Consider the following 17,229-nt stretch of genomic DNA (forward strand, 5'->3'; position numbering starts at 1 on the left):
CGCTATGTAATTTTACCTTTAACCCTTTCGTTCTTAGATTTCGCAATTATGGATATACTTCTTTATTTACAGAGATATATTTTTTAAGGCTACTCGGTAGATTCGCATCCTAGTATATATTAAAAATTTAAAAGAGAGATAAGTTTAATTTTAACGAAGGTTTCCAAGAAACTGTGCATAATTACTTATAAGAATTTATTTATAAAAAAATTTGAAATTTCTTTGAATAAATAAAACCTCTGTAATGAAGATAACGGAGAATTAATATTAAAAAAGTGAGAGAGAGAGAAATACATATATATATATATATATGTACAATAGGAGAGAAACATAACATCGAAGATAACGGAGAATTAATATTAAAAAAGTGAGAGAGAGAGAAATACATATATATATATGTACAATAGGAGAGCAACATAACATCGGTTCGTTTAAAGAATTTAATAGAACTTTAAATTTAATTTAATATAATTTATTATATGTTATATTATGTATGTGTGTGTGTCTCAAACGAAAGGTATTAAATATTACGTCACACAATTACTTTTATATATATTAAAGGAACAAAAACAGATCGATTACAAGCTTCTTGCCAATGTCGATTGCACGCAGCGCTTGCAAAAGTAACTGTGTGACGCAATATTTAATACTTTTCGTTCGAGAGAAGATGCGATGCAGTCTCGATGTAATTTTCCGATACTGCAATTCGAGGTAATAAAATGAGAAAAACGGGAAGAAAAAAGCGTGCTTGCCGCACGGTGGGTCGAAGAAAAGCTCCGCTTTTACGCATATGAGAGTAGCGTTGGAAAAGGAAGGAGATGACATGCGGGGCAAAACATAAGCCACTATATTTTAGCGAGAGGTTTCATCTTATACTCAATACTTACGACGAATATTTTGGTGACATTTTCAATGTGTTACCGTGAGATGCATCCGCGAAATTTTATCGATATTCTCCAATTCTGTAAACTGAAATACATATATGTTTATATCACGTTCAACATTTTATAATGTTATTATCCTCAAAACAAGGCGCACATTTTTCAAGAAAAAATAATTTTCTGAATTTGTGTAGTATATAATAACATTTCTCTTTTTTTCTTACATTTTTAAATCTTTATACAACGATACTATTTAATGACAATATTAGAAGCAATATTAAAACTTATTAGTCCATTTTAACTTTTAATTTCTTTAAACTCTTCATTTTCTTGTCTCTTTAAAAATTTTATTGTTATATATTATGTGAAGTTAAAATTCAATTCACTCTTAATTTTTCCATTAACGATGACAATTGGTATCCCATATTATCCGATAGATATGCCATTATATTGGTAAAATTAATCGATGTCTTCGAAAGCATAGTGGTTTTCCAACCACGATGTTATTAAATAACTTATCCGGATTAATATCGTCGAATTGAGCGAGTTTTATGAACTAGAAATGCGAACGATGAATTTAATATATTACATTGGATAAATTACTATATCGAAAGAATACTACTTTTATAACGTGAAATAATTATTTCATAGTTTTTCGAGACTACTATTCTCTCGTTATTATATATATATTCGATTGCACATCCTGGGGCTATTTTCGGTCAAAAGATGACTCAATAGAACCAAGGTGGTTGCGAACCTTGTTTGGTCTAGAAAAACGTGGGTGAGAACAGAAGCGAATCCTCTTCACATTCTTAAATAGAGACTTTTCTCTCGACTTTTTCTGGATTTCTTGAAGAAAATTTCGTGCGTGTCTTTCGAGCAGACGCGTCCTGAATCCGAAGACACATCGCTTCGTTCGAGTTCTCCACGCGACTGAACAAGCTGAGAGGCCGGGAACATAAGCTACTTGGATTTCAACGAGGAGTGTTGCGTTACTTTCACGAAAAGCGGACATCTTGACGACATTCTCCGCGTTCCTCGCTTCGTAATCTCTTCGAAGGTTTGCTTCCGTAGCTAACAAACACATTCGAGTGAGCGTCGCGTTTGTCTTGAGGAACTAAACAAACAAATCTACCTCGCGATGAAGGCTCTGTTCTTTGTCTCTATATCGCATTTCTTTTAAATATATAATAACCGTTGATTTTTAGTAAAACTTCACCTTTATCTTTGCGATATCGTTGTACTACCTTGAGCATCTTTGATAAGTGATTGCAAAATTCTTTGAGCGAAAACATCGAGACGACCAAAAGTCCTTTGTATTATACATCGCACTTTAGTCTTGTGTTCTTTAGATTCCTTTTCTTCAGTGGGTTTGCTGCGCCAGTTTCGTTGGAAATGAAATGACAAGAAAATAGTTGAAATGTAACTTTGGGAGACCCCAAGTTTTTGCATTTGAGTCGCTGCACAAGACGTAGCTGCCGTGACTTTTACATCTCTGGCGAAAATCAAAGAAAAACCGTCCGAGAGAGAAAAAATTTCATTTCTACTATTTAATTATACTGTAAATGAAGTGTATTTTACAAAACAGGGTGAAAATTGTTTATCTAAATTTTTAATTAACTTTACGTTATATCGGGACACTCTTTGTGTTTGTATGCGACAATTCATTTAGAGCGGTATGCATTGTCAATCATTATTTAACGAATAATAATTTTTTTAACTTGTTTGACGTGCGCGCGCGCAAACCGAGATTGTAAAATTTTACGTGGAATTTGAAATTAAATTTTTTTACGGTATATATGCGACTTCTTTTGAACAGTAGTACTATGTTAATCGAAGTAGGTCAACGCGCGTGCGCGCTGGTATGCATGAAAATATCAGTGATATTCGTCATCGGATTTCTTTCGAAAGAGTTTCGCGTTAATATGGAAACGAAAGCCGAACGCTGACGAGACTGACAAAAAGTACGACACGATTGAACAAACGGAGGGTGGTGAGAGACGGCCATCGACGAACGATTGGTTTCGGCGCCGCGGGCCATTAGCAAACACCTGAAGCTTCTCATCCTGCCGGAGTTCCTTTGCCTCGAACTTTCAGTGGAGAAAGAAGAGCCGGGGTTAACAAACTCATTCTTTCCGAGTTCGCTCTGACCCGTCCTATAGTTTTTAAACGTTTTTTGCCACCCACGTTAGTCGTGCCGGCTGCAATCCGGCGAAAAACCCGATTAACAGCCTGCGATTGGAATTGGGTGCTTTTTGCCCCGTATTGTGCAACTTTCCGCGGTATTTCAAGCGCGGAGAATATCGGCGGTTTGATTTCGCATTCGAATTTCCGAGCGAATTTCCTTTGAAATGAAAGAAATTTACAATTGTTAATTTGTATAATGTATCAGTCGATTGTGCGCGAAACATATCGATACAAGCGGAATTATTGCGTTAGAAAAAGATGAAAAAAAAGTTTCTAGCTTTTTCTGAAAATGAAAAATATTTCTAGCGTTGAAATGAGGTACCGTCATTAATTTCTGACACAATTAATTTTCACTTTATCGAAGTATTGAGTACATTACGCAATACACCTAAATATAAAAAAAATTCGATTGATATAATTGACTGCCATAATTGCTGTCATATTATTACATAGCCAGAAGATACCGTGTTTATAAAGTATCAACACGAGAATACGGATTCTTCGGTAGCATCCTTTCGTAAATTTTCTCACTTTGCTAAGACCTCGTATAACGTACATAAAAGGTTTCTCGGAAGGGTTTTTACGTTGCCGGTTACCAAGAGTATCGTTTTCTCGGAATAAAGTAATCAGTGAGACGAGCGGTTGGAGAGATGAGAGTGTGGGCTGAAAAAAATTGATGAGGGACTGTTGCAGGGAATTTTACGCCACACCGGTAGATCGTTACTTTGAAAAACCACCGTACTTGGAAGGATACTATAAAACGCGTGTCTCAAAGTCTATTAAACATTTTTAATGAGATGACGATATTGTATAGTATACCAAATAATTTTTCTTTATTATATCTTTTCGCATTCTCTTTATATCTTATTCTTATCATTATTTTTTTGCATTTATTTTATTCTCGTTGATATTCAATTTATTTATATTCGATTTTAAATGCGACAATTGAGAAATAAATGTAGAAAAGCGAGAGATTAGCTGTCGAGACTATTCGCGCGCGACGTAAGAAGTAATAAAATTGCATAAGAATAAAAAAATTGCGTTGAAAGATATTAGGAATGAAAGAAATTCTTTTTATGTATTTGCATAACTTCCCTAATGAACGATGTGATCAGTCTGCCTGCAAAATTTGCAATTCCCAGGCATCGATCGGATTTTCGTTCCGGCAGAAATTTCATCGCAAGGATGTACCTTCGCGTAACATACCAGGAACGAAGTAGAATTCCCGAAGGGTGTTCTATTAGAGTTCGTTCGTCCGTTCGCGGCAATCGACATCTCAAACAGCGTCCCGGATCTGAATTTCTGTATTCGTACCGGCTCAGTCCAGATTCAGCTTTAAACTCAGTCTGATAAACCCGAACTTGTCCCGGTAATGGGAACTCGTTCTCACGACGTTCCGTCGAGCGAGAAGAATCGATTTCCTTATGAAAGAGCGACACAAGCGAGATTTTATACGAGGAGCTAATAACGCTTCCGTCAGTTGTCGATAAAATTCTTTTTTTTGCTATATTTTGTCTTATCGGATTACTCTCAATTTGTCACATTATCGCATGGAAATCAAATTAATACAAATTTTAAACGATCATCGATATGCTATTAAGCTATCTATTACACGATTTAATAATTTCCATTATCAAATGTTCTAATTTATTTATTTAGGAGTTTTTTCTTATTTATTTATTTAGGAGTTTTTTTCCCATTTATTCTTTAATGAATAAATACAAAAATAATATAACATGAATTTTCTTTTTTAACTTGATATTGAATGTCGATTAATTAGCTATATTTTGTTACCTCCAATTTTTAAGAGACTTGATTATTCAGGGCTTTTAAGTTTTACTTCAACGCCAATGCTGCGTGACAAGATTTCATTAATAGCGACGATAAATAAATCTTATTAACGAACCTTATTGTTTTTAGCAGAATGCGCGGCCAAGAACGGGAGAGCGGTGGTGGAGCACCATCCGTCCTCTTACTGGGAGCAACCCTTTAGTCAGCCTTACTTCGACAACACAACAAAGAGGGAGACCACAACCACCGTCGGGCAATCCGCTTACCTGCACTGTAGGGTGCGCAATCTTGGCGATCGCGCGGTAAGTCCCAAGTTTCCTTATCAAGAGCTCGTCGTTGTAATAACAACGCCCGAGTTGGGGAACTTAGCATTTTGCCACGATGTGATCGCGAGTCTGTTAAACATCTCAAACGTCTAACGATTTTGATTTTGAAGATTATTCTCACCTTATGGGACATTTATTTATATTGCGACGTTATTCGAGAATGCATTTATTTATCGATTGACTTCAAAAAGTATTTTTATATTATTTTTCAAATGTGATATTTTTTGGGAGATTTGCACACTTTTTCCGTTTTTCTATTTGTATTTTCCGGCGTTTTATTTACCTCGCAAGATCGCAAGGATCATTTTTGTTACTTTTAATTTTCAGTAAAATTTATTCTCAAAGATTCATTTTATAATTAATTTACAACGTTCTTGCAGCACACAATAATATTATATTATTATATTAATATTATTTATTTCTTTACTAATTCAATTATGCATGGTTTTGACTGACACTTGCTCATGAGCAGATTAAAGACAAAACATAAGTTGAGAATACAAAAGTACCGTAAATTATTTTGCTCGAACTTTTGACAAATAGTCTTGCCAATGACGTCAGCGTTTTTAGAAAAAATCAATTAACCGACTAATCCGCTTATTAGGTAAATTATGCAAAGCTCGATGGACGCTTTAACGCTCGATTATACGTCAACAGGTTCTCGCGATTAAATTTTGCCGTTGCAAGGCGACTTGATGAAGCGGAAGCAGCGACAAACAAATTTGTCATTGCGAAATTAAATTGCTCGTTTAATTATCGCGAGATCCTCGATTATCTTTTTTTATTTTTTATTACGCAAAGTGTGTGTTTTTTTTTCCAGATTCTATCGCGTCCGATTTTCGCTGACATTGATAAATTTTCGTACGCGCGTGTATTCGACGATCGCACGATCCGAAATTGAATAGTTACGTGAACTGCGTCGACGAGGCATTAATCCGCGATCGTTCTGCGATAAACTTGGGTGTTCTCTTTGCTAATGCACTTGCGCGACTTACAGTTCGGAGTTCATTCCTCATTTATCCGGGTGACGCGACGTCGCGTCGCCTCGCGTTTTTACAGTAACCTAGTTCACAGCTTTGCACGACGGCCGAGGCCTTTGTAACTCTTTTTCGCAATCTTTTTTCTTATAACCCCTGCTCCGTCTGCGCAAACTTTCAGGGTGAATATAACTTTTCACAGTCCAACGCGCATATACTTTCTTGCACATATTTAGAAAGTTACGGGAAGACATTAACATATGATCTCGTTAACGTCGAGATATCTCTGGCTATGGCTATCATGCTGTAAAATGTCATTTTTAACGAAATTCTAACGAAGTTCGAGAAAAGAAGTAAGAAAGTATATGTATATTTGATATTTCTTAAACATTTATTAAATGAATACAATCAAACCGTGCCGTAGAAAATTACCTCTTTGTACGATGCTTTTAATATTATATTGCTGCGAGAGAACAAAAGAGCAAATTTTTGCGAGAAAAGTAATTTATATTTTTCTTCTATTCTTTAATAACGGGTTAATTTTTTTTTAAATAAAATATACGTCACTGCTTATATTTTGTTAACTTCCGACTATTGTTTGTATTTGCACAAAGTGGTAAAATGTGGTGTATGAGCGAACGTTATAAAAAAAAGTTCGAAGTGGTGGAGTATTGCATAAAATACATAGTTGCAGGGAATATACATATATATTTATTTTTCGGGCAGTTTGGTGGATCGGCAAGCGGTTCGGGCTGTTTAACCCGGTATTCATCACTCGCGGTCCTAATGCAAAGTAATTTCGCGGATAGGCGCATAGGTCACCCGGGCGAATGGTGACATTACGCGTTATCGGCCGCTGCTCATGCATCACCGCATGACGCACAGGAACCCGTCAGAGTCCAATCACCGATCGTAATCGCCAATAAATCAAATTTCTCTCCCGGCCTATCCCCTCTCCGTCCTCTTCCGACAGAGTCCCCTTTTAACTCCCCCGCGTCCATTCCGTTCGCCATTCACAGCCACGCCATCGGCCCTCAATAACGCGCGCACCTATGTATGTACATACATGCGTCTGAACGTTTATATCTGGGATCGTAAAATCAACGTGATCGACGCAGATTGCACCGTCCGTCGCGATCGCGTTTCGCCTCAGGCTAACTTCACGCTCAAATTATGGATTGTCGTATAACAGTCGGTATCAGTCAAAGGTTGCATTCACGTGCATGATATTATTTAGACGATCGGAAACTAAATCGCGATTAAGAATTTATAAATTTTAGAGTTCTCTTATTTATGTAGGAGAAAAATATAATTTAGCAAGAGAGATCTTTTCTGCTTCGATATTATAAATTTGCGTAAATGCACGTTCGAAACCCATCGTGAGATGAAAGTTTCACAAGACAACTTACCGAACTTCCCGGCTTCATGTCTAGTTTGGTGTATCTTGCAACAGCAGGTGTTTCTTGATTGCGCAGGTTTCATGGATCAGGCAACGGGATTTACATATCCTTACTGTCGGCATTCTAACGTACACAAACGACCAACGTTTTCAATCGCTGCATAGCGATGGCAGCGACGAGTGGACTCTGAAGATCAGTTCGCCGCAAGTACGAGATAGCGGGATCTATGAGTGTCAAGTCTCGACGGAACCCAAGATTAGTCAAGCTTTTAACTTGAGCGTAGTAGGTGCGTACACGTGTCTCTTTTTAAGAATATTTTGACGATTTCTCAAGTATATTATAAAAAAGTATAAAAAGTTATAAAATAAATTATACAATCGAGATCACACACATCACTTTTATACTGCATAAATTATTTAAAAGTAATAAAAGTAATTTTACAATGTCACGTCCGCGTAATTTTCGTTGATAAAAATAGAAGAAGGAAACTGTGAAGATAGATGTCGGGATTGCGTTTTAAAGCAATTACACAAGTTCCATACTGCGCTCAATACCAGTTTCCGAAGCCGTTTGTTTCCTAAGTGAATTTTTAAGCGGCCGCCTTCGACGCGAGTTAATTGCAGCTTTGCGACAATTTAAGGAAAATTTGTGATCATACTTTTTGGTTCGGGTTTTACTTGTCGATTCGGCCGAGCGTACTCCGGCCAAAAACCACTTTAACTTTGTTCTATTCCCGTGTGCAGTCTCGAAGGCAAAGATCAACGGCAATTCAGAGCTCTTCATCAAAAGCGGGAGCGACATCAATCTGACCTGCATCGTGCTGCAAACGCCGGAACCACCATCCTTCATCTATTGGTGAGTTCGAGCGTTCTCCCTTGACGATAGCGCGATTGAATTTGTTCCACGTATATTTCGACACGGCCGAGTTTTGCGAAATCCAAATTTACAGTGACCTCCATTCGACGGAATCTGCTTTATCGAAAAATTTCAACACGGATGCCCGGTAAAACGAATCTCCGATAAAGTGAATCTCCGACGGAGTTACGCTCCTTGAAAAGTTATGTTTTTTAGAGTATCCATAGATCTCTCGCAAATTCGCGCTGATTCGCATAAATCCTCTCGCTTCTTTTTACATACGCACATGAATACTTACATCGTAATATCCGTGCAATTTAATTTTACATATTTTATTCAACTTGATAGGGAGTTTAAAAACAGTTGTTTTAAGATTAACTTTATTTTACATTCTATGCTACATTACTAACGGCTCGAATTATTCTCGATAATTTTACAGGTACAAGGGCGACAGTGTGATAAACTACAGTCAACGCGGGGGCATTAGTGTTGTGACCGAGAAACAGACGCGAACGTCACGTCTTTTGATCAGCAAAGCGCTGCCAACCGATTCCGGCAATTACACCTGTGCACCATCCACAGCCGAATCAGCCAGCGTCCTCGTCCACGTGCTTAATGGTGGGTGAGTCATGAATAAAATTATCGAAAATATTTGCCGAAATGTCACGAGATTATTCTTTTATAAAAAAGTCTTTTTGGGTATATTCTCGATGCTGACATTTCATATAAACTTTAAACAGTTATTATTGTCAATAATGTCAGCTAAAAATATTAATACAAATATAAATGTTACAATTGCATAAGATATATATTCCAACATCGAGCGATTTATAAGAGTATCAACATTTCGCCTCATAAAATGGTTTTACATAATTCATCCACTGTATACGGTATTTTCAGCAAATGATCGTTTTCGAATTGATTTGAAAATATAAATGTGAAGATTACAGAATAAATCGTCGCCATAATAGTTTTTCTATAATTATCGATATAATTTTTTCTAATTTATATATCGGTTATATACATCGAGATACGAAAGAGTAGCATATAATCAATTGCGATATTTGCCGTTAAATTTAACAAAGGTTCTCGTAAGTTTCGCCAGAAACGCGGAAGTATAAAGTCAATTAATTAATTCCGACAACTTTGTACCCATTTTAATCAAGTTTCCGGCGAAACGTTTTCGATATTACTCAAGTTGTGGACCGCTTGAAGGGACGCTGAAGAGAAACAATTTCTATCGCGTCTGAATTAAATAATAATACATCAGCATAAAATGTGTGCGTGCGTACACGGCGAGAAAGTTTAGACGTACATTCGATCCCGACGCAGGCAAATCGGCAAAATAGATTGAAATTTTCTGCGGCAGAAGCAAAACGGCAGAATCACAAGAAGCGAAATTAAATCGCTCGACTGCACGTCATTGATTTTCTCTGAACTCGCTCGATTGCAGCGTGCAATCTGATTTACTTGTAGTTTATTTTACGAATCTTGCATATTCCTTTGAGCGAAACATGTATTTGTAAATTACGTAATTGGAATCATATAAGAATCTTAGAGGAATAAAAATTTCAATTTATCTCAAAGACGGTTCAATAACAACATAAGAGAGAGAGAGAGAGAGAAAGATTCGTTATACAAGCTTAACAATTTTAACAATTTAACTTTCTATACTAGTTGTAAGAACATCAATTATTACGCATCCTCTAGACGGAATTAATCTCGCGTTTGCCGTTATTCGTAAGAGATTTACAAGTAATTACTGCGAGGAAAGCCGCGCCGAGAACTTGCCGGAATGAAACTCTCGTCAAGCAAACTATATATGTACTCGCATCTAACGACAAACTATGAAGTCTCCAACTAACTCCACCGTTCCCTCATGCCCTCTTATGTTTGTGCGCAGAGTCATCGAAATTAGGTCCGCGGCTTCATTTGAGAACTAATAGGTACGACGTCATGATGATCGAAAAACATCGGTGAATGGTCATAACTTTGATTAAATCGCGCCAACGAATAAATTATTTCGCCGGAATCACGAAATGTAATATATCCCCGAGTTTCCCTCGTCGAACAAGTCGATTAAATCGGGGCGCATCCGACTTATTAATAAGGGACGCTAATCAAACATCTGTGTGACGTTGTATTTGTCAACGTCCCTGCCATCTCTCTCTGTGTTGCTCGTCCCCAAATCGTCACACTCATCATCGCTATTTTCCTTTGGGTTTAACGTAATGTAGCAAGGACGAAAATTACAGAGTTCTGAAAGCCTAATCATTCAATTCGGCTGATTCATCCACTGTCACCCTCGTCAAGATAGCATTGACCTCGGACCCGTTCGCAAAATCGCGTACAACGTGCGTACGTACGAGAGCTTAGAAGTAACAGTCAGAATTCATCTCTCTGACATGGATCTTTTGTCGGCGGTTATATTGTCCACTGAGAGTACACGAGGGGGAGGGGAGAGCCTTTACAAAAGTCAACAAGAGTCTCGTTTTATTGCGTCAAAATGGCTTTCCGGGTAACGTCATTTAAATTGTCGTAACGGACAGAAATACATTTTTAAAACGAAGTAGCAACTACGAGCGTGACGGAGTCAAGTTTTTTTTTTTTTTACGATGTTTCATCTAGATTGTCGCGAAACGAATACACGTTGACAACGACATCGGACACGTTATCGAGGAACGACTGTAGTCGGACGAACGCGAAGTCACACGATATCTCGATTGCGAGAAAGCTCGCGGCGCGAAGGGACGGTCACGGGGGTGAGAGTAAGTGTAATCTGACTTTACGGACCGGGCCGTAAATCCCACGGGGCTTGAAGGAGGGTTCGGGAGAAGAGTATTCTACCGATAAACTAAATGGTAAAGGCTGTAAACGCGCGTCGTCGGTCGTATAGCGTCGCGTCGATGCACTCCGCTCAGCACTCGTGATCGCGCGTCCCCGCGTACAAGCGGCAATAAACCTGATATTCTCGTCGAGAAGAAAGGGAAGGAAAAAAAGGTCGGCTCTCCCCTCTTTATTTCGCGGCGCGGAACGCCGAAGAAATAAATCCTTCGGACACGTCTGCCCTTTTCCACCTCTTCGGGCTCAGGGGGATAAATCAGTCGAGATATTGTCCCATGCAAATCCCTGCCGGGTTACCGTCGGTTACCCGGCATGATGTGTGCTCTCTCCTTCCATCGTACGTTCGTTCCTCACGTCCGCGTGTCTCGTCGTGGCACGCGAGCACTCCTGAGATATGCACGTCAAGTGGCTGCTCGGCGGTGTGAGAGATCGCGCAAACTGTTATAGGTAATATCTTTCTACGTTTTCTCTCTCTCGCTCTCTTTCCCTCGTTTCTTTCTCCACTACTTCGATTCCCGTGCAGGTAATACCGAACTTATCGGAAGTAATACCGCAGTTATCGGAAGTACTACCGCAGTCATCGGAAGTAAATCGCGGCGGGCGTACACAGCGGATTTGGGGCAAACGTTTGCGGCCCGGAACGCCTCTCCGGGCGGCTTCGGTTAACCCTTTCAGTGTCGCTTTACTCTTGATATTACGATTATTTTGTGTATTTCTTGAATACAAATTGCAATGTTAATCGCGGGAGATACATAAATGGAAAAATTTTGAGAACCGGCGACCTGAACTCAAGTCTTAATTAGTTTAGACCGACTTGCAGAGAGAAACGATTTTCCGCATCGCGACTCTTTCTCTCCGCGATTTCTTTTCGCGCGACAAAAATTTTACGCAGCGCGAAAGGATTGTCGAGAAACGTCCTGGGCGCGGAGACGTAAGTCCCTGTAATCTCCGCGGGACTTATCAAAGGACTTCGTTACTGCGTGATGTACTGCAATATCCGTGAGTTAAATTGTGGAAGTTACGGGAAAGCCACCGTATATACGCGGAATACGTATTTACCCCCGACCACAGTCTGACGATGGTTGTACATAATGGCACCGCATGTGCGCGGGCAGAGACGCGAGTAATATATCTTTCTCTCTCTCTCTCTCTCTCCCTTTGCATTTCAACTTCGACTTTCTCTCCGGGAAGACTTTTGATCAGAACAATATGGGAAGGATAATGTCGGCGCGGAGATTAAAGCGCGAGATAGCGCGTATAACGCACACTCTCGTAATAACTCGCGCGCACGTGGCCCTCGAAATTTCAGTAACGAGTTTTGCGGCGTGTAATAACAAGGCGGTCCGCAGGCGTATTATGCGTAATTAGCCGCGATAGGGAAGTAACTCTGTGCGTGGAAGATACACACGTCTTCAAGAAAGCTCCGTCCCGATCCCGAAAATCTACATACATAATTCAGCCGTCGAAATATCTGACGGTGCGCGGCGCGTTTCCGCATCGATACACTGTATGGTGCCGCACATGCAATTTTGATTAAATTATTTCTGCCTTGCTTATCATTGCGCACGCGGTCTAATACGCGGGACGGATTATTTTGCAATTGCCTCGTCGAACAATATTGCTTCTACGAATTCGAATTTTGACACGTGACGCACTGTCGTCCTTTTTGCGTCTTCGACCTAGTATAATTATGATCATGACAGAACAATGGAAATATATCGTTTCATCGACACAGAGGAGAAAATAAATAAGAATCAAAAATTCAATATATATTAATTTTATTTTTTTAAATTTCTATAAGTTAATTTATAAAAAAATGACATAAGTAATTTAATTCGCCCATTCTTCATCTTGACAATGACGCGTTCGTGACTTTTAGGAAACAGAGCTATTAATATTTATATGAACGTTCTCGTCGTTAAATCGGTAAGCACGTGCAGCTTGCGCGAAAATAATAACGTGCAATTTATCAGCGCGATTGTAGCCGGGACAGTAGATGTCGATACATCTGCGCGGCCTCGGTTAACTTTCCAGCAACCTGAAACGTTGCCAAGTTCTTCGACAAGGCGTAGAGCGATAAATTATACATGCTCCCCGTACTCCATAGAAATCAATTATCAATTATGAGACGGGATGCTATAAAACGTTTTCTCTTTTTACGTAAATATCTGCGACGCGAATCATAACTCTTAACGCCTGTTTGATAACTATTAAACTTGATTAATAATCAATATTTCTTAAAGAAATATGGATCTGTAGATAATTTGAAATTCAAAATATTGTAGCGTTTAAAAAATAAAATATGATTTTAAAAGAAGCATAAATTTGATGAAATGAAAAGAAATGCAAGGAATATTATAAGTTTTGTAAGTATCATATTTATCGATTTAAATCTGATGTTATAGGAAAGAATATTATTATTCATTTTTATTTTCTATCAAATTTTTGCTTAATACAACTTTAAAAAAAAATAAAAATGTTTAAAAAAAAAACAATGGTTTTATTATGCACTATTAATTTTGAATTTTGTATGGCATTGTATATAGAAAATAAATTATTTAGAGATATTTTTCTGGAAAGATATTGCACGTGCGTACGTCATGCAAACTTTACAAAATCTAATGAAAACATTTACTTGATGAAATATTTAACAAAATCATAACGCGCGTTATATAACATTTTAATTTAAACATTTAAATCGTCGCTTTTATTGTATAATATTCTGTAAACTGTTTTCCAACAATTATTTATTTTAAAACTTTATTATATAAGTTCACTTCCGAAACAAATTTTCAATCAGAATATCCGAATATAAACTGTCGCGATGTAACAGTTGTAACAGGATGTATAGAAATATAGAGGTATATATCACAATTTTAAAATTAAATTCACGTCCAACGAAATACGTTTTGTTTGCTAAAGCGGCGTTTGCGGCCTTTTATCAGGATGCCGTTTACTCACGTATCAGAAATTATTCTAAGGCTCTAAGGGTATGTAGATCTCCGCAAACACTTCGTACTACGTGGAACGATATTTCCGCATGACAGCTTAAGGATTTATCAAGACAACCGACGCGATTGCCAACGCAAACAAATCCTCAATTTGCCCCGACGAGCAATCGAGTTGACAGGACCGACGCACACGTAAGGCTCTTATGCACACGATCGCGTATGTTCAATCGTGCGTATGATGCGTCCTCGAAGCCGATCGTTGGATTTTAGTCCGCGAAGTATGGCAACGAAGTGAAGCTTGTCGGGCTATGGTCGGACGTGACTCCCTCCCGACAGCGCGAGAATAAGAAAAGTTTCGCGATCAAACGAGACGAAACTAATACAGAGCCATTATCGGGAGTTAACGGCGTTTCGTGCCGTAACTGCGCACCAGAATTTATTGTCTTCCGTCTACGATCGCGAGCAACGGCAAACAAAAAGAAGGTACAGCGATAGAGAGAGAAAGGGGGGTGGGGAGGTTGGAAATTCTTTCCCACTACCATCACTACGTTAGATTTGTTAGATGGACAACGAGGTTCAAAGAGGTTCATGTCCCAGTTCGCTTCTATTTATCTTCATGGAAGACAAACTTTCCGCGAGGGTGCCTCGTCGCACCTTCCTTTATGCGCCGTCTTGTTACTTGTCAGTCCGCTTCTTACGTGTCAGCGTCTTCGAACTGTAAGAACGGTCAATATGTCATTCCTGGCTTGAAATTGGGGCTAAAATTTTATTTGTTGAATTTTTATCTATTCTCTTTTATTTTATGTTTAATTAGTTTTGCATAATTGTCATCGCACTTTATTTTATCATTTTTCCGAGCAGCAGTAATCAAGAGCTTTCGCCGTCTATTTTTTGTACTTGACATCGATGTCAGTACCTATTTTAGGAAGGAATGTGGCATCAAGAACACTCGAATTTGTCGAATTACAGAAGAAAAATAATGTGGAAATGATTTATTTGCTGCTTGCGTTGAATATTCTCGTATTACTTTAACTCTCGTATTACTTGGATGCTTGATGTAATAATCGAATAACAAAAAGAGTGTTCGCGACATTTGTTTATTGTTAACATTCCGATTAGAAAATTAATCATGTATTTACATTATTTAAAATTTCAAGATATTGCAGATTAATATCAAGCACAAGCAAAATAATCCGTGTATTTATATTAAAAAATTGTCATCCTGTTAACCTTGACGTAAAATAACTGTTGAGTTTTTTGATATTCCAATAGGCAATGTTTGTGTAAGCTTATACGATCTCGCCATCAATTTTAGAGGTCGTAAGCAAAGTCGAGGAGTGATTCGCCATCCAGTGTTGAATTACGGTAAGTTTACGGAGACGAATTATAGACTCCTCGATTTACCTTTGACCCTTTTTTATTACGTCATGAAATCGCATCGTAAATACGGTCGCCTCGTTTTGAGACATGGTACGTGCTGCGACTGACAACGAGTTATTGGCAGTTTGCAAAGTAGGGATTTGCTCAGCGCGTTCTGCCACTCGTAATCCCTCATTCTGTCGCGAACTTGATCGACAGGCGACACTCGCGACGTAATAATAAGATGATTTCAGGGAGCTTCTTCGCTCCCGATGTTCTCTGTTATTTCTTGTTCTTTCTGGTACTAAAAGTTTTTGTAGACATTAGCTTTAACTCTTATTCCCACTGTTTTACTACGCACAAAGGCATATGTTCGAGACATACAATTAATATGTCATTCGAAAAACGAGAAAATAACGTGACATGCAATTTTCCATACATTTTTTTATCGTCTAACGATATTTACTACGGTCGAGTGAACGAAATAATAAACAAATATTTGAAACACCATATAATGAATAAACGATCAATTAAAGTGTATTTTATAAAACAGATTACAAGAATTGACGAAATAGATATATGTATATTTGCACGCAGGGAATAATAACTTCTGGGAAAATATGCAAACTGTTACAAAATACGCAAGCATCATTGAATTATAACGGAGCTTATAGAGAGGATTATAGGAAAACGGTTTATTCGCGCCGAACATTTTGTAATCTCCGATCGCGATTGGACGCGGAGAGTGCGAAATACTTGTCGAGGAATGATAGAGTTAATCTCCGAGTTTTGCCGCGTACTTTACGTGACGATACGGGTTGCCCATTAGCGTAATCCCCTTTTAAACTCTTTAATGTGCCTCTTCCGTTTCTTCTTTTACACATCCGCGACAAGAAAGCGAAGTAGTTTTGTCATTCGAAGTTAACAATACGTAACGTTCAAGATTTACTCTGCTCGGTCAGAAAGACGTTATCTCGCTTCATACTTTATTATATAAAAAATTATTAAAGATATTTACATGGACAAATTAATAATTTTTAAATGTATTTTATTATATTTATTATTTTTTTATATATATGTATTACCTTTTATTGTTCAAATCTAATTGTTACAACTTTTTTTCGCTGTTTAAATTTATGCTAAATTTAACAGCGGAAGAAGTTAAAGAGAGATGGAAAATGGAGAACGGTTCTGAACTTGTTGGCCCATGTTTTTTATACCGGGTATCGATTTCTGCCACACTTTGTTTCGAGTGGCAACGGAACACGACGATTCCGCGACAGTTCGAATACTGTTGGAAACACGCTTTTTTCATTAGCACTCTGGACTACTGCCATGATTTTGGCCTTATGCACGCGGTCTAATACGCGGGACGGATTATTTTGCAATTGCCTCGTCGAACAATATTGCTTCTGCGAATTCGAATTTTGACACGTGACGCACTGTCGCCCTTTTTGCGTCTTTGACCTAGTATAATTATGATCATGACAGAACAATGGAAATATATCGTTTCATCGACACAGAGGAGAAAATAAATAAGAATCAAAAATTCAATATATATTAATTTTATTTTTTTAAATTTCTATAAGTTAATTTATAAAAAAATGACATAAGTAATTTAATTCGCCCATTCTTTATCTTGACAATGACGCGTTCGT

The 17,229-nt window shown here is 38.0% G+C and overlaps 1 protein-coding gene across 5 annotated transcripts in view; it reads left to right on the plus strand.

Annotated features, from left to right (window-relative positions):
- LOC115235843 (hemicentin-1-like) overlaps window positions 1–17,229 on the plus strand; it is a 77,448-nt gene that overhangs the window by 46,156 nt on the left and 14,063 nt on the right. For 2 of the 5 annotated variants that reach the window (XM_029807888.1, XM_029807892.1), the window contains exons 2-5: window positions 4,989–5,161; window positions 7,638–7,848; window positions 8,306–8,417; window positions 8,857–9,035. In XM_029807888.1, coding sequence (XP_029663748.1) covers window positions 4,989–5,161; window positions 7,638–7,848; window positions 8,306–8,417; window positions 8,857–9,035 — 675 coding nt within the window. Of the gene's footprint in view, window positions 1–4,988; window positions 5,162–7,637; window positions 7,849–8,305; window positions 8,418–8,856; window positions 9,040–9,317; window positions 9,366–17,229 lie in introns of those variants that run through there. The other 3 variants (XM_029807891.1, XM_029807890.1, XM_029807889.1) reach the window with 3 other exon arrangements.

The sequence above is a fragment of the Formica exsecta genome, unplaced genomic scaffold (assembly GCF_003651465.1).
Source record: "Formica exsecta isolate Colony F162 unplaced genomic scaffold, ASM365146v1 scaffold236, whole genome shotgun sequence".
Lineage (NCBI taxonomy): Eukaryota > Metazoa > Arthropoda > Insecta > Hymenoptera > Formicidae > Formica > Formica exsecta.